General features: G+C 32.7%; 1 protein-coding gene across 4 annotated transcripts in view; it reads left to right on the plus strand.

The window, feature by feature from the left end:
- Positions 1 to 24,869, plus strand: part of PTBP2 (polypyrimidine tract binding protein 2) — an 82,273-nt gene that overhangs the window by 40,623 nt on the left and 16,781 nt on the right. For all 4 annotated transcript variants that reach the window (XM_063103987.1, XM_063103988.1, XM_063103989.1 and 1 more), the window contains exons 4-8: positions 3,734 to 3,906; positions 4,797 to 4,940; positions 10,587 to 10,751; positions 10,839 to 10,949; positions 17,380 to 17,575. In XM_063103987.1, the coding sequence (XP_062960057.1) occupies positions 3,734 to 3,906; positions 4,797 to 4,940; positions 10,587 to 10,751; positions 10,839 to 10,949; positions 17,380 to 17,575 (789 nt within the window). The remainder of the gene's footprint in view (positions 1 to 3,733; positions 3,907 to 4,796; positions 4,941 to 10,586; positions 10,752 to 10,838; positions 10,950 to 17,379; positions 17,576 to 24,869) is intronic.

A 24,869-nucleotide genomic window follows, 5' to 3' on the forward strand; every position in this document is an offset into this window, starting at 1 on the left:
GGGAAGGTGATTGTTGAAACCCAGGCACGGAAGTGTTTATAATGAGCAAGAAAAGATAAGAAGGACCTTGGGACCAAAAACAGCTTGGGAGGAGACCGTTTCTGGGAATGCAATAAGCAGGGTTCAAAGCAGTTATCAAATGAGTCAGTGAAGTAAGAAAAGTAGAAGTGGAAATTGTTAGGGGCTCTGTGAGAGACTCAGTAAGGAAGAGAGAGGTTCACAGTCCCTTGGTCACTCACGGATGAGATGATTTAACAAATTACCTATGATCTTGGTGAGACCAATTTATGTGAAAATTGCAGGAAAAAGCCAATGGAGAACAAAGGTCAGTCAAGAGGAGAAAACTTGACTTCATTTCAAAGGTGAAGGTGTTGGCTAGAATTGAGGTAGAAAACAGGTTTTGAGTTTGGAAGATAAATGTTCAAGTACAGACAGTTTTTAAATTTTGTTTTGAAGTTGTAGATGAACATCCTTCCTTAAGCAAAGGGCCTTAAAAGGGCTGAATAATACTCCTGTGTGGAAAGTGGTGTACTTAAAGTTTTCTACCATTTTTGTGCAACTTGTATGCGTAAGTAAAAGCATTACTACATGCCTTGTTAATTGAGCATAAAGTCGTAAAAAACATTTGAATTATTACAAGTTTTAGATTGTAATAATCTAAAAAACCAGAGAAAAGTTTTTGAGTTTACTGAGGGCAGTGGAAGGGAAAGAATCAGAGGAAGAGTCCAAGTTATTGTGCTTTGTCTTCTGAAGAATCATAGGTCTGTAACCCAGACAGACCCAATTCTACTTACTTATCTAAGAGAGTAATAAATGGCCTAGATATTTCATAAGCTCACAGTTGCACATTTTCTTTTGCCCCTTTTCTTTTCTTGGGTTAGGGTGTTTTTATATATGAAAATAGGCTTCGTTATATGATCAAAGGAGTCTCCATTTCCCAGTTCACATTCTCATAGTATCGATTATTTAAAATAAAGATTTTCATATTTTTTAGCACTAAGATAGGATATCTAGTAGCCACCCTCTTAAGATATTAACTAACTGGGGGAGTATCAGGTAGTATGAAGAGAAGGTGAAAATTTTGGTAGTTACATGGTAGCTGGCTTGGTCTTTCGGAGGAAAGAACATATCTTTAGGCCATCATACATACCGTGAAGTTTGTCTTTGGGATCCTCCTATAGTGTAGTGGTTTAAGAGCATAGGTTATAGAGTTTTCTACTACTTCCTGTCTTCATTTCTTAGTAACTGTCTGGCCTTTGGCATTTAACTAGCTCTTACCAGTAAATGGGGTTGATAGGCCATGATAATAGCAATCTTAGAGTTGTAAATTACCTGTTATGTAGTTAACTTGTGAATGTTAAATATTAATGCAAAAGAAAATTGCATCTTTTCTATTTATCTTATTCTTTGTTAAATGTAACCCACCATCCTGTATTATTCAGCTGTTTTACTTCTGCCTTCTATCCATTGTCCAGAAAATATCCAACACAAATCCAAAACAATAAGCTATTCTGTTGTCTTAATAACAGGTTTAGGAAGGCTTTGTCTTTTTGGGATTATATTCTGAAAATCATTTTGGAAGTAGAAGCCCTTTTTTCCCTTACAGGTACAGTAATAGGTAGTATTTTTTTTTTTTTTTTTTTTTGGTGGCCGGACTGTAAGGGGATCTGAACCCTTGCCCTTGGTGGTACAACACTGCTCTCTAACCAGCTGGGCTAATCAGCCAGTCCCTGGTAGTATCTTTATTCTGGTGTTTTTTCTTGCCTTCTCCCAGAAGGAAAAGGACAGACCAAATTAGGAGAAACTGAAATTTGCTGTTTTGAGTATCCTGATACCATAATTCATAACTCATGGGGCTCTCGGTTGGATTATGAAATATTTGTACTTGTTATTCAAATTAATGAATAAAAACAGACAATCAGGTTTCTGTATTCAGACTGCTTTGCCAGGAAAAGGCCTTAGTCCTACATATGAAGAACATGTGTGTATGCCAATTATATGTTTTAAAATATGTATTTTTTATTCCCTGCTTTAATTTAAATTTTCAATTAACAGACCCAGTGACGATTTTGTTAGATAAGATACTGCAAAATAGAAAGTTCAGCCTCTTCTTTTTGATAAGTTCAGGTGTCTTTGCACTCACAAGTCTTCCTCGGAAACAAAAGGAGGTGTGGATAGCTTCTTGTAGTTTTTCACATTTCTGGAGTGATGAAGAGCTAGTCAACCAAGATTTTCAGAGTAATATATTCAGAAGTTAGAGCTTACTACTCTTCTGTACAAAGGAAATCTAAGAGGATTTTTAAATGCATTGTGGTCATTCAAGTATATAAACCAAAGTGAAGCCCTTAGAGTAAAATATGACTTAAGTATGGCTTGACAAGTAAATCATCAAGTAGGTTCACATATTATCTCCTAGAGATACTTTCTCTGGTCATCCAATAAGGTCATCACCACCTCCCTCTACCAGTCCTTGGCTAAGTCACTTTTAATCACATCACTCTGTTTTACTTTTTTCATAGCACTTATCACTGTAAGAAATTATATCTGGTTCATGTTCTAGTTAGTCCACCTCTCTCTATAGTCTACTGGACTATAGAGCATTAGGAATCATATTTATCTTGTTCACTACTGTATCCCTAGATCCTAAAACAGTAGCGGACGCATCCCTGATACTCAGTAAGTGTTTAAATTGAATGAATTTTGAACACACTGGACGTCAAGATGATCTTAGAGTTTTAAAGATATTGTTAAGTATATGTACACACATTCTGTTGCTTATAGATAGTATTGAATGCTATGGAGAGTACCATAAAGTAACTAAAATTTTATACAAAAGAGTATACATGTATATTTCTAAATGTACAAGGATCCTTCATTTTAGTTAAGAGTCTCACAAATATCCTTGGGTCTCTAGAAAATTAATAACCACTGATCTGCTATAGTAAATAGACTTGCAGGTCCTTCAAACAATTCTGCATAAAACATCTTCTGTTTTATAGGCATCTTTAATAAGATTTTATATTTGGTGAAGCTTTGGAATGAAGGCAGGTAACTAATTTATTGACTGAAATGTATTAGTTTACTTTAAAGATAGAATAACAGAATAAGGTAATTAATTTCATGAGTGATTAATAGTATATTGATGTTAATAGCCACAAAATATTTAGATAGAATAGGTGATAAATATTAACACATTAGGAGAGGCCCATTGTAGATAAGCCATAATGTTTATCACATAATCATTTTTATAGAATTGCCTTCTTTGACACCACTTTTGAATACGTTTTCCAAATTGAACAATTTATTATTTCTCAGGCAAAATGATAATCTCTCTAATTTTGCCAACCCAACCTTTTCACATTTTTTGTATTTCTGTTAGTCTGTAATAAGATACTTAAATTGAAAGATAATTATGTTCTTTAGTCATTGGACAATTTTTTATGAAATTGCATTTTTGCTTGTCACTTATTACTCTTTACATATACTGTTCAGAAACATTACTTAGCAATCTTAACTAATTGGTAACTTAATTTCATCTAATAATAATTGATGGATATGATTTTATACATTCCTTTGAAAACCCAGATATTGAATCTTTAGGAATTATTCAAGTGTACTCAGCTTTATTTTTAAGTTCTTTCTAAAGCTTTTTTTGTAGTATTTACACAAATAAGGAAAATTAATATAATCTTTTATTGTTACTGTATAAAGACTATTTTTTAATGTCTTTCAGCCAATGGTAATGATAGTAAAAAATTTAAAGGAGAAGATAAAATGGATGGTGCTCCTTCTCGTGTACTTCATATTCGGAAGTTACCTGGTGAAGTGACAGAAACTGAAGTTATTGCTTTAGGCTTACCTTTTGGTAAGGTGACCAACATCCTTATGCTGAAAGGAAAAAATCAGGTACGTTTCTTTCAGGGTTTATAAAATGTTAAACTCCAAACTACCTGGCATATGTGAATTGTCACCTAATAAAATGGTAAGGATATAGTAGATTAATTTTCCAAAAGAACTTAACAGAAGTCTTGCTCTAACTTTTTCTGGTAGATGTGTGTGGAAAACTAATGCTAGGTTGCCAAAATGAGTAAGTCATCATTGTTTTCAAATTTTGCCTTTTGAATTCACTTTAGGACTCTGAACAATTGTTATGATGAGATTGTGGAAAATTCTAATGAAATATTTCTTTTATTGTGGCTCTGCTCTTTGTGACATCAGAAATCAGTTGGGGCCACTAGTAGCATTTTACTTTTAAGCTTACTTATTCCATGAAAATATTTATCTGATAGCATAAATAGAAATGATTAATTCTGGATATTCTTCATTCAGTAGATATAAACGTAGCATCAGGGCTCAGGTACATTAAATATGAAATTTTGTTTTAAAATTTAAAAGAATTTATGAAATTTAACATTCCTTTGAATATAGTTAATATTATAGTTGATCTGACATTTAATTATTAATTGTACTGCTTTTAAAATAACTTTGAGTGTTATACTCTCTAGGGTGGAAGTAGTAAATTTCTGATGTTGCAGTATGTTTACATTTTCTCTTGCTTTTATTGGGGAAATATATTTGTGGGGTGTATTTAGAGAGTTTTTGTCTAAGGTTAGCTTTAATTGTATACCTACACTTCAATGAGAGATTTCTAATTCTACTTATTAGAACATTTAAATGTAACTTGAAAGGTTATATTCTAGATAATTGATTTTTTTTAATCAGCTGAATAGATTACACAGATATTGAAGTTTGACTTTAATTCATTGTATTAAAATTTTTGCTATTTAAACTTTCAGGCATTTTTGGAACTAGCAACAGAGGAAGCAGCTATTACTATGGTTAATTACTATTCTGCTGTGACACCTCATCTTCGCAACCAGCCGATTTATATCCAGTACTCCAATCACAAAGAACTAAAGACAGATAATACATTAAACCAGGTGAGTATGTGTAGATACATAAGTAAAATGGCATAGAACATATTACGAATCTTAAAAACATTTTAACAGAAAATAAAACGTTAAACCATTCAGGAGATATTTCTGCAGTCATTTTCTTGTTATTTTTAAGGTGTTTTCATGCTGTGTGTCCCTAAGTATTAAATATTACATTAATTTACAAAAAGTGTGTGTGGCCTGTTATTTTCTAATTCTAAATTAGTATTGGATAAATTAGTAAAATATTCTTTTCTAAATTATTTTAATGTCCTGGTCAAAATGTTCTTTTTCTTGTTGCAAGTTAGAATTTTTGTATAGAAACTATTAAGGTACAAAGTTCAGCGCCACTGGTTGCTTGACTTTTTAATAGGTCTTAATTTCTTATAGAAAAATTCCTTTTGAAGATGTGTTAGTGATTTTCCTAGGGAAAAAAAATCTAAGAATGGAGAATATATGAATGTATTGATGTTTTAAAAATGAAATGTAGAAGATATTTTTTTAAGTTAATATGTTAAAAATAGTATAAGGATGTTTTTATACCTAAATATGTAGTATTGCCTTAATGCTGTAAAATCTCAAGTTCTTTTAAAATAGTTTTTGAGCTAATTATATGTTTCTATTTCAGAGAAATATAAAATGTATCTGGCTCTTTGTCTTATCAAAAATTTAATGGGAAATAATTCCTGATAGATTTTTGTCATTTTGTATAAAGCAATTGAAATTATTTTGATATTTAAAAATAAGCTTGTGAAACTTTTTGCCTAAAAGATAGGGCTATAATTTCAGCTGGTTTTGTTTTTTTAATTTGATAATAAATTTTTTGTTTCTTTATTGCTTGCAAGAATTTATCATAAAGAAGTATCCCAAAAGAAAATGTCTATTTGAACTTAGATTTTTTTTTGCATTTGTCTATTTTAGTATTTATTTTAAATTTTAAATTGACGGATAATATTGTATATATTTATGGGCTATGTAATGTTTTGATATTTGTATACATTGTGGAATGATCAAATCAGGCTGATATATCCATCACTTCAAACACTTATTTTTTTGTGGTGACAACATTTAAAATCCATTCTTGTAGCTATTTTGAAAGATATAATACACTATTAACTGTGGTCACTATGCTGTGCAGTTGATCACCAGAATCTATTTCTCTTGTCTAACTGACTTTGTATCCTTTGACCAACATCTGCCCTTTTCTTGTCCATCCCACTCCCATCCTGCCAAACTCTGGTAACTACCGTTCCACTTTCTACTTCTATGAGTTCGACTTTTTTAGATTCCACATGTAAGTGAGGTTATGTGGTATTCATTTCTCTTGCCTGGCTTATTTCACTTAGCATGATATCCTTGTAAAATGGCATTTGATATCCTAATTTTATTTTATTTATTAGTATTCTTATAAAGTAATTCATGAATATATTCTTATTTTAAAAGATTCAAATGAAAGGAATGTGTAAATAAAGATATAGGGAGTCTATAGATAGATGTATGTGGGGGAGGGGGACTTAAAATTTTAGAGGATGACCAGTGAAAGCCCCATTGGGAAGGGACATTTGAATAATGAGCTTCAAAGTGGTTAGGGAATAAGCCACTTATTCCACTCTGGCTTATTTCAGACAAAGGGAACAATCAGTGCAGAGTTCCTTCTGTTAAAAAAATTTTTTTTTGGCATTCGTATTTTTAATTTTCATACATCCTTCAATCTTCTTTGATCATCCTTTTTACATTGTAGTTGGTCATGTCTTATGACTTTACAGTTCTTCGAGGATTCTAACTATTTTAAAATACCTCACTGTGCTCTGAATTATCTGTTTTCTTCAGGGTTAGCTTTTATGTTTATCTTGTTCTCAGTCTCCCTCCTCACCCCCCTTCATTGTCTGCTCAGATTTCAGAATGGATAATTAGGTTTTATTGGACTTGCATGCTTTCCTTTAGGATGAAATAATAAGCTGGATACTAAGCTAGTACTTCCGCAGTCCCAAATACCAAAGAAGCCTTTATTCTGGGCCAACAAAAACTCCCTTTAGAATTTTTTTTTTTTTTGTCATTTTTTAATGGTGAGGGGACAAAGTTGGTCAGTAGAGGGTGAGAAGAGGATTTAGGCTGTAGATTCATTTTCATTAGCTCAACTTTCCATTAATCCTTTTGTTTTCTCCTTCTTCCTGTGAACCTGCTAATTTCTAGTCTGGTTCCTGGCTGTTACCAATGTAACCCCTGCTTGTTCTATGTTCACTGTGTCTTCTGTCCGTTTGTTTTTATTCATTTTCTGTGTTCCAGGAATTAGATAAAATTATTCTCAGCAAATGATGACCTTTTCTCTCTTTGGTGTTTGTGTTTATTCCATTTTATATACACTTATAGGCATTTTAATAGAATTTCATAGAAGAGAGGCAAATGAATATGTGTTTTAACCATGCATTCTTCCACAAGAATCCTCCATTCAATCACCAAGTCCTATCAATTCAGTGTTCCGAATTTTCTGCCTAGTTTTCTCCATCTCTCTCCCTACTTCTGTTGCTCAGTCACCTCTTGGCTATATTGCTACAGTAGCTCTCTTACTAATCCATTTGTGTACTTATCCTTCTTGAATTCTTTTTCCTAGTTCAACCAAGTATGTATCTTTCTAAAATGCACAGATCTAGCTAAGTTACTACTCTGCAGCAGGTCCTTTTCATGCTTAGGATAAAGGCCCTGAGATAGCTACTATTTCTATCTTATAGCTACTTCTTCCCTATTTGCCTGTGTTTCTGTTCCGAAAGTAATGGCAGATCCTCTAACCTGTGGATGTGCTGAACAGGGACTCGGTGTATCCAGGTACAGGTGTCAGTGGATGGAGTAAAATCTGTGGGGACAGAGTTGGCGACTTGACTTTGTGGGGTGGGGGTGCTGAGCACCCATTTGCAGACCCACAGCATCGATGTAGGCCCTACCTCACCCTGAGCAAGCAGGACTCTTGTCACAAAAGTAATGGTAGATCCTCTAACCTGATGTTTTCTCTTGATTTCGGTTTTTAGCTGCCACTGTATCACTATGCTCTTACATATATGTGTAGTACTATAGTCTGCCTTCCTTTGCACCCACCTTTCCACCCCACAGTTCACATGGCCAGTTGCTAAATATCTTGAAGTCCCCTTTTAGCTATTTCTTTCCCCAGAAAGCCATCCCCTGAGCCACAGAGAGTGGGGTTAGGTTTGGATTGAGGGCCTTTAATGTAAATTAAAGTCATGGTGAGTTACTACCATTCACATACTAGATTGGCTAAAATTAAAAAGACAAGTAATACCAGGTGTTGGTGACAATGTAGAGAAGCTTGAACTCTCATATATGTGATGGGTATGTAAGTTGGTAAGAACTGTTTTAGAAAACTTGAGGTATCTACTAAAGTTGAGCATATGCTTAGTCTTTGACTTAGGAAATCTACTCCTAGTTACATACCTGAGAAAATAAATACATACATTTATCCATCAAAAGGTATGTATAAGAAAGTTTCTTGAACACTATATATAATAGCTCAAAGCTGGAAATAATCCAGATGTGCAGCAGCAGTAGAATATGTTCTGGTGTATTCATTCAGTGAAATACTATGTAGCAGTAAGAATGAACAAGTTATGGATACCTGCAAAACATGGGTGTACATTATAAAACTGTTTATTGAGAGAAGTCAGACCAAAGTAGAACATACATGATATGATTTCGGTTATATAACTGGGAGGAAGCATGAGTATGGCTTCTGGGGTGTGATGATTTTTTTTTTTTTTTTTTTTTTTAATCTTGATAGTCATTTCAAAGAGATATTCAGTTTGTGATATTTTATTCTGCTCTATACATGTATGATTTGTGTCTTTTTCTGAGTTTATATAATATTTTGGTAGGTTTAATTAAAATGTAGGTTGCCAAGCCAACTGTGCTTCATGAATTAAAAAACATGAATGAAGTCATTTACTAATAAGGAGAGAACATAATTGTTAAACTAAAAAAGGAAGATAGAGAATAATGAATAGTATGGGGGAACAATTATGGAATATATACATACATATATGCTTGTATAGGTAGATGATATCTCTGGAAGGATACCCAAGATCAGTATTGGTGAGGGGTTGGTAGGGGAAAGCAGACTGGGTGACAGTCACATGGGAAACTTCTATGTTTTTGTACCACTTGGATTGTATACCATGATTGTGTGATTCCTATTTTAAAAAGACATTTCATTATTTGAAACAGCAGTTGTTAGTGTTTTTCTAAGTTGTGATATTCCTTGCTTGATACTGTAGATAAATATATGTAAGAAATGTGTTCACTAACGAAGTAATATACAATAAGCGACTTAAAATGGTTTATTTAAATATATTCAAACATTTAAATAGCTAAATGTTGCTCTAGAAATCTATTTTTACCTCTGTTCTTTACATAGTAATATAGTCACTCCAACTAATATATACATTTATAGGTCAAATTATTATATAATTAGCAGTTAGACAATGGGTTTTTATCTAAATGAGTATGTTGGCTCTTTGGGTATGATCTCTGGTTATATAGTATTTCAGTAAAATGACCATTCTTGTTTATTCTCATGTGTCCTAATTCTTTTGTTTTCTCCTTCCCTTTGATTCATCACTATGCTCTGTTTATATTTCTTTTCATCTGCTAATATAGGTTTTTCAAACTATAAAGCAATGTAGAGGTATTTGTTAGTTATAGTTAACAACTATTTGCCTTTAAATGGGCTTTCTGACACCAGATAAGGTAGAAATTATTTCTTAATTAGATAATCTGTCACAATAATAATAGAAAAGGCATAATAATAATAAAAGCAGTATTTGGAGCATTTAACGTGATATGATGGACAGATTTTCTAAAAATACCGTATTCATTTCTATATATTTTTCACATTGTAAAAGCTCAGAAATTTAGATATGTCTTAACAGTAGTTGATCTTTCACAGTTTAATTGACAAAATCTTATTAGTCATAGATAAAATAGTGCATTTTACAGTTGATGGTGTATTAGATACCATAGAATGTACGGGAAATATTCTTTATATTATATCTTGAAGTATTCCTGAAAGTTTTGTGATTTTATACTAAAGTACAACAATTTCTGTTCTAAAAATTTTGGTGTCAGTAGTTAGCAGTACATAGTATGAAAAAAGACTTATTTGTATCCAAGTATTAGTCTTTTAAGATTGTATTAGAAATGATAAGCTTTGTGGGAGTTCTTTTGGATAATCTAATAATCCCCTGTTGAGATTTGTCATGTACCTATTTTATGGGGTGAGTAATGTTAAAGTTTTATTGTTCTCTAAAAGTTTTGTTTTAAAATATTTTTTGATCATATAGATCTGCCAAATTACATCTTGTTCTTTTGAGAATAAATTACATCACCTATCTTTACTTGTTCAGCATTGGTCCCAAAGCCTAGATAATTTGTTTGAAGTACATAAATACTAATAGAATACTTGAATTATAAACGGGCAATATGTGGCTCATGGCAGGTGCTCAAAAATCTTTAAGTTAATGTTAGATTTTGTTTAATCTATGTTTAGTTCATTTGTCTAGACAACAAATGAACTAATAGTGTAACATGTAGCAAAGTATAAATGAATTAATGGGTGTGTTTCTAAACTATATATATTTTTATTTTCAGCGTGCTCAAGCAGTTCTTCAGGCCGTGACAGCAGTGCAGACAGCAAATACTCCTCTTAGTGGCACCACAGTTAGTGAGAGTGCAGTGACTCCAGCCCAGAGTCCAGTACTTAGAATAATTATTGACAATATGTACTACCCTGTAACACTTGATGTTCTTCACCAAGTGAGTTTAATTAAATTTGCATACTTACCTATAATTGGAAAAATAATAGAGTACATAAATAATGTTTTGATTTTAATGTTTTAACAGATATTTTCTAAGTTTGGTGCTGTATTGAAGATAATCACATTTACAAAAAATAACCAGTTTCAAGCTTTGCTCCAGTATGGTGATCCAGTAAATGCTCAACAAGCAAAACTAGTAAGTCTAGAGTTTCTTTTGAGATGGTGATATTTTTTCACTGTATAATCAATATTGCTAACGTTATTAATCCTGACGTAACTTAGCAGTACCACATAGCATTATAGATGATTGAAATTGGTATCATTGAGATAATAAGAGGAAACTTAGTATTTATCTTGAAAAAGAAATAATAATATTTAAGAATAATCATAGCTATATTATTTTACATTTTTGTTGAATTTAGGTGCAAAAGTTCTGTGGTCTTGAGAAGGTAGCAGGATTGTATTGTTGATGCACAGCTGTGATAGCTTTTAAGTCTAGTGGTCATTTCAGAGTAATTAATTTAGTTTCAATATAGTTTGGCTGAAATACGAGTAAATCAATACAGATATGGCTCAGATGCGGTGATAGGCTTCTCAGTTTATTTAAGACTATCTTATATTCTTTTTAAAGGTTATTTTAAAGGCAGGTTTTCTGAATAGGTTCCTAATCTTTTTATTCAAATCATTTTTTTGGGGGGGGGTCATTGTTATATACGGAAGGTAAGAGACTAAAGTAAAATTTTCTTACGTCATGGGTACCATTGAAAACTACGTACTACATCTTTGCTTTCAAATGTCTTAATCTTCTCTTTGTGCATCTTACTTAAATCTGTCTTTGCTCTGTCTCTTTAACTTGTACCATATTATCTCATTATTATTATTCTATTATTAAGCCATTATTACAGTTATAACTATGGTCTCTAATGCTTCCTCCAGGTCAAGTTTACTTGTATGGAACCCAGACCATTTTTGATTATTTATTGTTTCATTGCATTTCCATCCTCAGAATCTCATTTGGGGAGCAAAAATAGCTTTAGGTAGCAGAAAGGCTATACTAGTAATAATAGCATAAATGTAGTACTTTACCAAGTGCTGTTATCTCATTTTTTCTTATTACTACTCAATGTTATAAACAGAGCAGGTTATTTTTCCCTCTGTTACAAGGGGATCCTGAGATTTAAAGAGGTGAAGTACTCATCATAATGCACACTATAAGGTAGACATTTTTTTTCAGGCTATCAGGTAGTCTTTCTCTCCCGTACAGATGGTTCCTGACTTAACATTGGTTCAGTTTAAGATTTTTTGATTTTATGATGTTGCAAAAGCAAAATCCATTCAGTTGAAACTGTTCTTTAGTACAGTATTTGGTAAATTACATGAGATAGCCAACACTTTAGTATAAAGTAAGCTTTGTGTTAGATGATTTTGCCCGACTGTAGCTAATGTATGTGTTCTGAGCACATTTAAGACAGACTAGGCTAAGCTATGATGTTTGGTAGCTTAAGTGTATTAAATGCATTTTTGACTTAAGATATTTTCAACTTTCATTGGTTTTATAACCCATCATAAGTCGAGGAGCATCTGTATGTTGCTTCTCACTGGTTCTCAGGTTTTATAATCTCACTTGTGCTTTTGTTTTAGCTATAGGTTAACAATTAGTCTTTGTTTCAAAAAATAATTATCCTTCTTTATATGCCTTGGTACCTCAACTTTGGAAGTATATTTATTGAATTGTCCAAATCAATGTGGTATGAGGTTTTATCAATAGGAGACAATTTAGAAGCCATGGTTTTTATGGTATTTTTATAAATATAGTGTACATTTTTCTTGATGTGAGATTTTTTTTGCTCATTTCTGATCCAAAGGAAATGTGTTTGGTAAAAGACCAGTGAAATGGAATTTGGTTAGAAATTATACTGCCTTTGGCCAATATTTATTGTAGGAAAAATAGCTTATATGTGTATCTTGTCTGAAGTAATCATAGTTATATTTAATCTCATCATAAAAGATAGTACCTCAATAATGTTAAGTGTTTGAGATTTTCATTTAACCAATCTTCTGTGTACAGATAATAAGCATCAAACTAAAGGAGTTTGAATGTTTACACTCACTCACTCTGCTTGAAAAGTCTCTTCACATTTCTTCAGTCATCATGTTCTCCTGTTTTTCATAATGCCTGTATCAGATAGGAATTTTCCCTTCCACCATGTCTCTCCTCACTCTCACTTATTTGCAGAAAAAATGCAGATGGAAACTCCATTAACTTTTCCTGCAAAATTTACCAGTACCCACACCTATCTTTCTCTTCTAATAAAAGGCGGAGTGATTCTGTGTCTAAGACTGTTAACACTAGATTGCATCCTCTCCTGCCTTCCAAGATACTTTTCACTGTTATCTCCTCTTTCTCTCTTATTTTTCTCTGTATTGGCTGCTTCTCACTACAGTTTCAGTGTGTTCAAGCCTCTCCCATTCTAAATGAATTTCCCTCAACTCCATATACCTCTCCTTCTACAACTCCAGATATCTTTCCATCACCTTGACTCTCCTCTCCCTCTTTATTTATAACCAGACTTCTTTAATAAGCTTTGTTGGCTGTTTATACCTCATGTCTCTTATATTTGGTTTCAGCTCTTTTTACCCAAATTGCTCTTCCCAGTGTCACCAGCAATCAATAGAGTAGCTAAATCCCAACATTATTATTCAGTCCTTATCTTACTTAAACTCTAGATAACATTTGACACTGTGTACCACTCTCTTAAAATCTTGTCATCTTGTCTCTAACATGTCTCATGTAGATTTTTCCTGCTTCTCTGGCTGGTTTTCCTTGTCATATTTCTTCCCTTCCTCCTGGGAGACCTCACCTGCTCCCACAGCTCCGTTACACCTCTGTAATTCTGACAGTGTTCACATCACTTTGTCTAGCTCAGACCTTTCCTGAGACCCAGACTAGGAAACCCTGTGGGCTACCTTCAAATTTAGTGTGTTCAATCCAACTCCTGTTTCTGGAGTCAGTAAAGCACAGGGAACCAACTTCAGTCACATTAACAAGCCAGAAAACATCGAATTGTTTCTTTTCCTTCCAGCCTGCCACCAAATATCGATTCTGGCTTTTACATTTTTATCGAATCTGTCCTTTTGTCTCCAACTCTCCTGCTACCACCCTAGTCTAATTCGGTGTTATTAAAAATGCTGGTTTCTGACTCTAGAAGGAGCTTGCATCAAACTCTACAAATCAGCATATTTCTAGCTACAGTATGCTTAGTGTTAATATTGATATAAATTCTGACACAGACTTTTTATCTTCATGCAGAGTGATCTGAGCTGCTGGTCCATGAAAAATGCAGTTTGAGTAGTACTGGCCTAAGTCATCATCCCCTATCAAATCTTTACTTCATTGGCCTTCTGCCTAAACTCACAACTTTGACATCTTCACCAACCTCCGTTATTTTTCTACAGAGTACTAAGAATGATTTTTTTTTTTTTTTTTTAACTAAGAATGATTTTAACTTAAAGGCATATTACTTTCTTTCTCAGTGCCCTTCAGTAACTGACTTTTGTTCTTAGGGTAGAGTTCATAGTCCTTAACATGGCTTACAAGACTCTAAATCAATCCTTAGTTTGCCACTCCAGTCTCCTCTCCTACTTCTTCAGCTATATGGGGGGTCTTCAAAAAGTTCATGGAAAGATTTGTATTATCTTACAATTTCATTTTCCACAAACTTTTGGAAGTAACCTCATATTGAATTTCTTTAAGTAGCTTGCATATGCTGTGTTTTCTCTGATTTCTTAGGCTTACAACTTTTTATTCCATTTACTAATACTGTTTTTTCTCTTTATTTTTTAATGCCCAGCTTCTGCTTAGCTTCCTCTTTTAAGTATCATTTTATTTATTTTATCTGTCTTTCTATCTGTATGTTTGTACTAAGGCAAGTCAGCCGAAGCAGTGGGAGTGGAGAAGCCACAGAGAAATCTCTAACTGGTTGTGATATATTAGTTGCAAACACCACTGCACTTGAATCCACCTCAAGTATCAGTTTAGAAGTCTCTTCTGAGGTTTCCGTAACTTTTTGACTAGATTAGTTCCCTTCTTTACTTAGTTCTCACTACCACACATCAAATTTATAATTATTTGTTAAATGTCTGTATTTTCTGTTGAACTATAAGTTATAACTTTTTCTGTATACTTCTAGAAAAAGTAACATGTTGCTTTTTCTCAGCTACATTTATTGAGCATTGACATTTAGGGTGATAATCAGAAGTCATAGTAACAACCCTGATTTTCAATAAAAAGTAAATGTTTTACATGATCCTCACATTTATTAAACACCCTGATACCTTTTAGAAAACCTTGTTTATTGGCAAGCAGTGTATTGGGCAAATGAAGCTTTTTCTTGGCTTTCTAGTTCAGCTTTTATATTTTTGAGGAATAGAATTTTTTTTGAAAGATTACGTATTATTAAATGATAAGTTTTTTTTTTTTTTTTTAATAACAGTGAAGTATTTTAGTGTTCTGCATTATGAAACCATGACAGGTCACATACACACAGAACAAATAATGACGTTGCATCCTTAACATAGTTTAACTAATAAAGTTAACATCCATAACGTGCATGCTAAAAAAATTTTTTTATTGGTTTATTAAAATTTTTTTTATTATTTATCATAAACGTACTATTATTACAAATCGAGATTTTTCTTTATGCCCTTTACCCAACTTATCCCTCTCTAACCCCTTCCCTCATCTCCAGTATCCTTAGGTTTGTTTTCCCCTTGAGGGATAGAATTATTTGATACATAAAAATATCCTAGTCTTATTAATAGTGAGACATCTGATATTATCTCCTTTTCATCTGGGCTTTTAAAAATTATGTTTTATGCAGCCTTTAAATTATAAACACACATGAGGAGGAAGCAGCTCTTTTTTTTTGTTTTTGTTTTTAGAAACATCTTTTTATTAGCATTATCTCTTTTTATTAGGAATAAATGTTGTTGACAGTGGATGGTATTATGATGTCTTGAAAGTCCTTCCATATATGGTCATTTTATTTTAGTGTACAAATGTGTTGTTTCCCATTATTGATTCCTTCCAAGACATTGTATTTCATCCATTACTAATAGTAAACATAAACAGGAAGTAAAATATTTGCAACAGTAAGATCATGCCATTCATTTCTTCTTACATAGGACTCACTGCTTTATGCAGATTCTTTGAGAGACCTAGTAAGAATTATCCTTAACTGTTTTCTTGGGCAAAGATTTTCCTTGACATCTGTTTAATTCTACTTACCCTTTTTAGCATTTACAATCTGTGTATTCCACATTGATGTGAACGGAGGATTTATGATTTAACCAGTGGTTGTAGGATGCTTTAGGAAAATCCTGCATGATCTAGTAGTATGAGGTGGTTTTATATTGGTAAATAATTGGTCTGAAGTATTTCACTAGTATTATAAACCTAATTTTATGTTCTTGATTTTGATAGTTTTTTGTAAGTTGCTAAAAATTAGAAAGTAGATACTTATAGAATTTGGAGCTTAAGGTTTCCCTGAGGATTTGTTAAATCTAATCCCCAACAATCTCTTTGAAAAAGTTTTATAAATACAAGTAAACATTGAGATAAAACAGTGATAGTTTTATTGTGGCTTTTCATATTTTCAACTCATATGCACTGTTCATTGTGCTGTTTTAACTACGCATTCTAACATCTTTCCTGTGTATTAATTATCATGTTTTAGCCATGAACATATTTTCCTTATTGTTTTTGCTTATTGTCTAAACTTTCACTGTAAGTAGGCACAATTGGAATTTTTTTCCTGCAAACTTGCTGAACCACAATGACTAGTTTCTTACCTAGGATTTTGCCAATACATGAACTTGACAGTGAGCTTGCATAAATATTTTAACTTGATTTTCCTCCCTACCTTATGTGTGGTCACCTTACGTCAACGAACTACTGAAAATGCCTGGATTCCTGTTTTCATGCATCCTTAGGTCCTGTTCCTCTCCTCTGTTGCTAACAGTTTTGGTTCACATCTTTGCTTGTTTCTCTAGCTCTTATACCTTAGGTATACTTGTGCATCTTCAAAAAGTTAAAAGGGAAAATGTCATAGGTTTCTAGAAGGCTTTCCTAATAATTGGCATATTTATTGTAGATAATTTGGCAGTCTACCTTAGTATCTATTGGGAAGAACTCAGCTGCCAAAAAACTGCTTATTGTGGATTTAGTAATTTTGTTAGCAGTCCTTTACTCTTAGTATTAACCTAGGGGCTGCCAACCAGCAATAAAAATATGTATAATAAAATTCACTTCTTTATGCAGACTACTGTGGTACTACTTTGAGAGGACTGACTACATTTGTGACCCTTATTAGTTTTTTTTTTAAATTAAGCTATTTGCAGTTTTAAAATTAAAAGTATTAGTTTGGATGCTTAACTGGTTGTATTTTAGATTTAAGTAGTGTTTTCTATTTAAAGGAAATAGTGTTTGGCTGAAAACAATACAGGTACAGCAGGAACAGGTGAAGTATGATTTTATGTGTAGGCTTACTGTCAAAATCATGCTTAATTTTCATTTCATTTTCATTCCTTAAGATTTCTTATATACTTACCTGTATTTACTTTTATAGGCCCTCGATGGTCAGAATATTTATAATGCTTGCTGTACCCTAAGGATTGACTTTTCCAAACTGGTGAATTTGAATGTGAAATACAACAATGATAAAAGTAGGGATTATACTCGACCTGATCTTCCATCTGGGGATGGACAACCTGCATTGGACCCAGCTATTGCTGCAGCATTTGCCAAGGAGACATCCCTCTTAGGTATGAGTTTTCTTGTCTATATCACTTTTCTCCCATTTTGCCTAATGGGAAAGTGCCTGTTAAACTCCAGTAAGTATAATGAATCTCCCATTTTAGACCTTAACAAATTATGTTATGTTTTATGAGTTTTGTTTTCTCAGGTGAGAAGGCGTGTTAATGTTAGGAGAAAAACCTAAAGTGTTCTTCATAAGTGTAATTAAAATTATTATTAGTTTTGTTGCTTTCCCCACCCTCACCTTTTTTCCCACATCTAGCTCCCAAAACAAAAGACAAAAAGCTCTAAGGAAGAAATACTTTTGATTTCTTAATAAAATATTTACACTTGAAGCTTGATGTCATACTGTTTATGTCTAAGTTTAGGTCTAAGGTCCTTATGGTTATTATTGAGGGCTAATCTGATTGTTCTAATTTAGCACTGCATAGAAACAGTGAGATGTTAATAGACAAAACATATGTAATGGAAATGGCATACGGGTTTTTTTGAAGCATATTATAGCCCCTCTTTTACAAAATAACTTAAACTAGGAGAAATTTATGTAAAATTTATTTTGCTGTTAATTTGCATTTTGTCTTAATCACTTATTTTTCACCTTGTTCTACAATGGATTTGAGCCACCTAATAAAATTACAATGTAAAAAATGTACAACTAATAGTTGATGGAGTTGAGATGAAGGAAAAACAAGAGAAAATGTTATTTTGTAAATGAGTGAAGCGATTTATAAGTTAATATGGAATTTTAACAGTTTCCTTTTATTTGATGTGTTTGTGAAATTGTTTCTTGATTTCTGGTGTTTGTAGTATTATCTTTAAATCAGGGTTGCTATACATACAGAACCAAAGATTGATGGTTGAGAAACTAACTCATATGCTTTAGCTTATGTCCATCATTAAAAAAAGAAAAAGTATGATAATGAAGTAATTCCTGGAAATATTTATTTACAATGGATGTATAACAGTCTTGCTCTTCAGTTGTAAGTATGTAATGTGTAAGTGATACAAATGTTAAGAGAGAGACTAATACACAAGAGATGCAGCTGATATTTGAAATTAATTCTGGTGACTTCAAACTAACCTAACCCTTTATTCTCATTTTCTGGTAATCTCTAGCACAAGCCATTGCTGTTTATCATGACTATAATAGATGCTTTAGGTTGCTATCACTGTTTCCTGACAGAATCTCTATTGCTGCGTGGGTCTAGTTTAAGCCTTAATTCCAGTTTGGCTTGCTAGTTAGTAAGACTATTTCATAGCATATAATTTTTACGGGCAAAGTCAAGAGTGAGACAGTAATAAGTGATACATGGTCCTTGCTTTAATTATTACTGTACATTATAGATTGTTAAACTCTTTACTGATGGAAATCGTGTTATCTTATAGAAGAGAAGAGAATCAACTTTTATTGAGTAGCTTCTAGGTCCTAGGCATTCTGCTATGCATGTGGCAGATACATTATTTAATTTTTAAAATAGCCAAATAAAGTAGATGATAGCATCAAGATTTTACGTATAGTTTCTGAGAAGTTTAAAAATTTACATCTAAATTATTAAAGAAACAATTTAAGGATAAAATACCAAAAAACTCTAGCTAGCATCAAACATAAACAACAGCAATCACTTCCTTGGACCCTAAGGAGCAATCAGTGTATGTTTGCCCATCTTATACTTAGATGTGTTTGGATCCTGGGTATAGGCATAGTTAGAAGTCACCTAGATTCTTCTAGGAAATTCATCACCATTTTCCATATGATCTCATAACATCTATTTCATAAAAGATTATGAAGCCCTAGCACAACTATATTACTCTTTGGTTTTATTCATTTTTTTAGTGTTCTACATTTTTGCATTAAAAGCATATAAGTAAGTAAGTTGCTGTTCTTAATAAATTTGTCTAGTGTCTTCTTCCAGCTGGTTGAATTTTTTAGTGTAGTGTATTTTTGTTTCTGTATCTCTGCCTGATAAAAAAGGAAAATGTTTTGTAGTGAAAATATGGTGAATTCATCTTCCTTTCCTAAGTGACTTCATCTTTTACCTGTTTTAATGGTTTTAGGATAATTAATCCTTGTTATAATTAGGCTTTTTATTTTAAGTATCCTCAAATAGTTTTTGAAAGTAGGTGAGTTACGAGTTTTAAAAATTAAATAATGGGCTCTCTGGTTTTGATCATTCACAAGAGATAAAAACATATTTTGATGTATTGTTTTTTTCTATGTAAACCACGAGTAACACTATTTGCAGTTTTGTGTTATGTTTTATTATAATTGTCATTTTACTTATAAATTTTTTTTGAAAAAAATGATAATTTTAATACCTTGCATAACATGCTAATGGATATATCATACCTTTGAAAGTAGACATTTAGTCTACTCTCATACTTTTTATTAAAACACCCTCTTACATAGCATAATTTGTTTCCTTGTCAGAGTATTTCCTTAGACTAGATGCCTAGAACTGGAATTACTGGGTCAAAGAAAAAGTTAAAGGCTATTGATAATTATTGCAAATTTTCTTCCTAGAAAGGTGATAATAATTTAAACTAATGCGAATGGTGTATGAGGCTGGCTGTTATACTTTTTCCCTTACCAGCACTGAGTATTATTTTTTAATTTCATAGGATATTAATTTGATAGGAAAGTATCTGATTAGTGTGCAGTTTTTAAATGCTGTTATTTAAAATTTTCTGAATTGGTTGTCTGCATTCTTTCTATTGGGATGTACAATAATTCTTATACTATTGCAGATATTATGTTGATATCTGGTATGGGCTGACACTTAATTCACATATTTTAGGCTGGCCAGTTTTTGGAAAAGCATTTTAAAAAATTGTTTTAAATAATTCGTCTCAATCCAAAAGTATTCATTTGCAGGGGATAGTTTTTTCTTTTTTTTTTTTTTCTTACCCATTTGGTGGATATGATGATCTTAAGAGTGAACCACTTATTATTTTGCCTTTTAATGTGGTCTTCAAACACCCTTTATAGTAACATCCTATGTTGCATTGGTGAGGTCATACCTTTTGGAATGGTAACTGAAGTTTTTCTTTGTTTCTTTGCCTTGAATGATATTTAATCCAGTGACTTGGATTGGATTCAGTTCTTGCTCAGTCTTCCTCAAACAGTACTGGTTCAAAATGAAATAATTGATAAGAGTATTCCTTTATTTCAAGGATTTGGTAAGAGCACAAACATAAGCTGATTCTTTCTTGTTAAATATTTGGGGAGGCTCACTTTACCTTGTATAATTTTTTATATTGTATCTCTCCACCTGACTGAATTTAATTACTTTAGAATCAGTATTTTAAATTTTAATTAACTTATTTTGCATAGTAGTTTAAGACTAGCATTTATATCTGGCTTCTCTGCTACTTTTCTTTAGTGCTAGGGATTACAGTGTCTCAGAAATTGTAATTTATTCAAAGAAGGGAGACCGTTGCGTGCTTTGTAATTAGTTAGAAATCTGACATCTAAATACATAATCACAAACCTGGCAGACTATTAGTCATTCAAATATTCTGTTTCAAAAAACAAGATGATCAAAAATCCTTAAGATTATAAATTGAGACATCATTATAATGATCATTTTATCATGTTAAGAAGTGTAGTTAATTTATTAAGGGGTGGATCACTTTTAGAAAAATTGCTGGAAGTAATTTTTCAAGATCATGTTGTTTTCATTTAAAAAAATTATAGCAGATAATGTGTACAAAGAATACTTTAAAGCTTTCTATGTATTTTAAGGTCGAATAAAGTAACTATCAGCCATTTCATTATATGATCTTAACAGAAAGGCAAGGCAAACTTTATAGGAAATCTGTCAAAGTTAAAATATTGATCATTGCAAACAGATATAACATTTATTTATGAAGATAAATATGTAGCGCTTACAGAACAGTGTTTCTCAAATTTTCACTGCACATTGAAATCACCAGGCTCTACCCCAGACTTACAACCACTGGGAGTAGATTCCAGACATTCATGTATTTTTAAAGATCCCAAGATGGTTTTATTACTGTGTTGCGAGAATTGAGAATTACTGCTGTAGAAAAAAGTTTGTAATTCCTTAGATGCTCAATTTTATCAGTTATTAGTAGTGTTCTCATAAAAAAAATACTTTATAGCTGTTGAGCAGTATTTTAATGCTTTTTTCATGTCATTTAAATCTATCTTGGTATAATTCTGCTGATACGTTTAGCTGTTATATTGAATTTACTTTTTCTTTTCTATTTGTTGGTGTTGCATAAAATTAGCAAGTAAACTTATTGTTAAATGATTTCTGAAAGCTTTGGGGTTTTTTTTCTTGATTACGTTTGAATGGATCATTCACATGGTAATGTTTTAAAACTTTATTATCAAAGATTTCAATTGTCATATGTTAAATAATGAATCCCACATACCCATCATCTTAGTTTAATAGTACCCACACTTGTTTTATCTATTCTTTTGTTTTAATTGTATTTTAAAGAAAATCCTTGGCATCATGACATGTTATCTCAAATGTTACCATAATATCTCCAAAATAATTAAATTTTCTTAAAATATTATAACACTTACCAGAATTGACAGTGATTCCTTAATATCATTGAATACCCAAAACCATATTAAAATTTCCCCAATTGTCTCAAAACTGTTTAAGAGTTGATTTGTTCAAAATGGGATCCTATCGAGGGCCACACATAACATTTGGTTGTTATGTCTCCTAAGTCTCTTTCAATCTGTACCATCCTCTCCATCTACCCCCAACCTTAGTTCCATTGACTGAGGAAACCTAGTTATGTTTTTAAAAAGTTCTACAGTGTGTATAGGCTTGGCTGTTTCCTTATAGTGTCATGTAAACTTGTTCCTCTATCCACTGCATTTTTTTTTTTTTTTTTTTTTTTTTTTTTTTTAAAGATGACCGGTAAGGGGATCTTAACCCTTGACTTGGTGTTGTGAGCACCACGCTCAGCCAGTGAGCGAACCGGCCATCCGTATATGGGATCCGAACCCGGGGCCTTGGTGTTATCAGCACCGTACTCTCCTGAGTGAGCCACGGGCCGGCCCATATCCACTGCATTTTTAATGTAAACTGAAGTTAGCTCCAAAGGCTTCTGTCTTAGTAGGAGGCATATAATACCTGGCTATTTCACTTCCCTCTGTCCAACAAGGTAAAAATTATACAGAAGATTTTTACTAGCAACTCTAAAGATACACCAAGAAAGCATTAGGTACATATAGACATTCATTTAGATTATTTTCTTGACCTTTTTTTTTTTCTGAATTTTTCCTAACTTCATACCTGTATTTCCTTTTAGTTTCTATATATTTTTTTCTGTTGATCTGGATTTTAATTTAAAAAGTGGCATCATTTCCCTCCTCTGTTCCCACCCCCACTTCTCCTCTTAATATTTGCCCCACTTTCTCTCTTGGTTTTTCTAGTACCCTTCTTAAGTCATAGCCACAGTCATCTCATCCCTAGGAGGATTCTGCATCACCTTGGTGGCATCGTTAGTTCATTGCATTAATCAGCGGTCATTTTAATACTGCTGGGCACTGCAGGGACTCAGGAGAATAACAAGGTTTCTGTTCTCATAAAGCTTATGATATTTTGGATGCAGCAAACATGAGTAGCCTCTAGTTAGAGGCAAACTGAAATATGTAATAGAGTTAGTGTGGTATTAAAGCATAATCAAAAGGAGAAATTGGGAGAGTTTTATGGACCAAAAACACAGCATGAGCAAATGTGATAAAGTATATGTAATGCTTTGAGAGTGACAGACATTTAGTTTAGGGTGACACATAGGGTGATTAGGGAAACATGAACAGCAATGATGTCAGAAAGAAATATGAGACAAGATCTTTATACTAGAATTCTTAGACTCCTTTAGGATCAGAAGATGAGCTTCAGAATATCTGTAGCCATCTCATGATAATATATATGAAGTTTTAGGTGTTTGGCTTTCATCAGATTATTGAAGGAGTGTCTAACCAAAAAATAGTTTAGGAACCATTGCTGTGAAGGATCCATCATCTTTTTTTAAGCAGTTGAATAAAAATGACCACTTTAGTTTTAAGAAACCAATTGTGGCTCCAGGATGTGTTGGAAAAATGAAAATGGAGACTAAGATTACCAGCTAGGAGACTGTTAATCTAAGTAATATATAATTGTGAATCTAAACTAGGAGCGTGAAAAATGAGAACGCAAAGTTGAAACATTTCCCAGGTATAAGAGAGCAAGAAGATTAAAATATTGAAATTAAATTTTAAATAGTGCACATTTGTATTGTGGATAAAATAAAGACTGAGCAATCAAGTCATCTAAGGCTGTTGTGAGGATTAAATGTGTTAATATGTGCAAAAGAATTTTGCACAGTGCTTGACATGTAGTGATTATTTGGTACATATTAACTATTATTTGTTTTTAAGGCTAGCTTAAATCCTAGAATTGATTATAGTGGGTTTTGGATCAAGAGTATAGTGGAAATGTTGGGGTTTGGAAAATATATATACTTTTTATGACCATCGTGAGAACTAGAAGGGATTTTTATCAAGTTCACGTGGAAATTTAGCGACAGAAATGGAACCAGGACTGAAAACATCAGCTTTACAGTTCATATTCTTTCTTTTCACTGTTCTTTGTCTTTAAGAAGAAAGGGAAACAAATGAAAGAAGGGAGAACTTTGAAGTGGTTGAAAAATTTGAGAGAATTCTGATCTGAATCTTAAAGACACTTTCTGAACATGAGGTTGAAAGTAGGATACAGGACTTAAGTCTAGTGGATATTTTGGTAACTTTTGAAAATGGACTAGGAAATCAGCTAAAAGTGAATAACAAAATATTTGTAGAATTGTGTGTGTGTGTGTGTGTGTGTGTGTGTGTGTGTGTGTGTGTGTGTGTGTGTGTGTGTGTGTGTGTGTGTGAAATATAAGATTGGATTTATCTAAGACTGGAATTGCAGGGCATTAAAGAAGTAGTAGGAAATGAGCAGAGTGTTGGATGAAAAGGCTTAGGCTACATGCAAAAGGGAATAGAAAGGGAACTTATCACCATAAAGGCCAAAAGTGGGTTCAGTGGGTTGCATGAGAGTAGAAGTATCAAGAAGAGGATCATAAAGAATGAAGTCAGGAAAAAGGATTTAAATATTAGAAAAGAAAAGTCACAAGTTATAGCAAAAGAAGTAGCTAAAATGAATTGATGTAGTAAAAACTATCAAAATAGAAGTTTTCAAGAAATCATGAGACTAGAATGTTGGAGGGATCACACAGGATGTGATGACAGGGATGGGGGAGAAGAAGGAAATAAAGCCAGGTACTGGAGTCTTT

The sequence above is a fragment of the Cynocephalus volans genome, chromosome 8 (genome assembly GCF_027409185.1).
Source record: "Cynocephalus volans isolate mCynVol1 chromosome 8, mCynVol1.pri, whole genome shotgun sequence".
Lineage (NCBI taxonomy): Eukaryota > Metazoa > Chordata > Mammalia > Dermoptera > Cynocephalidae > Cynocephalus > Cynocephalus volans.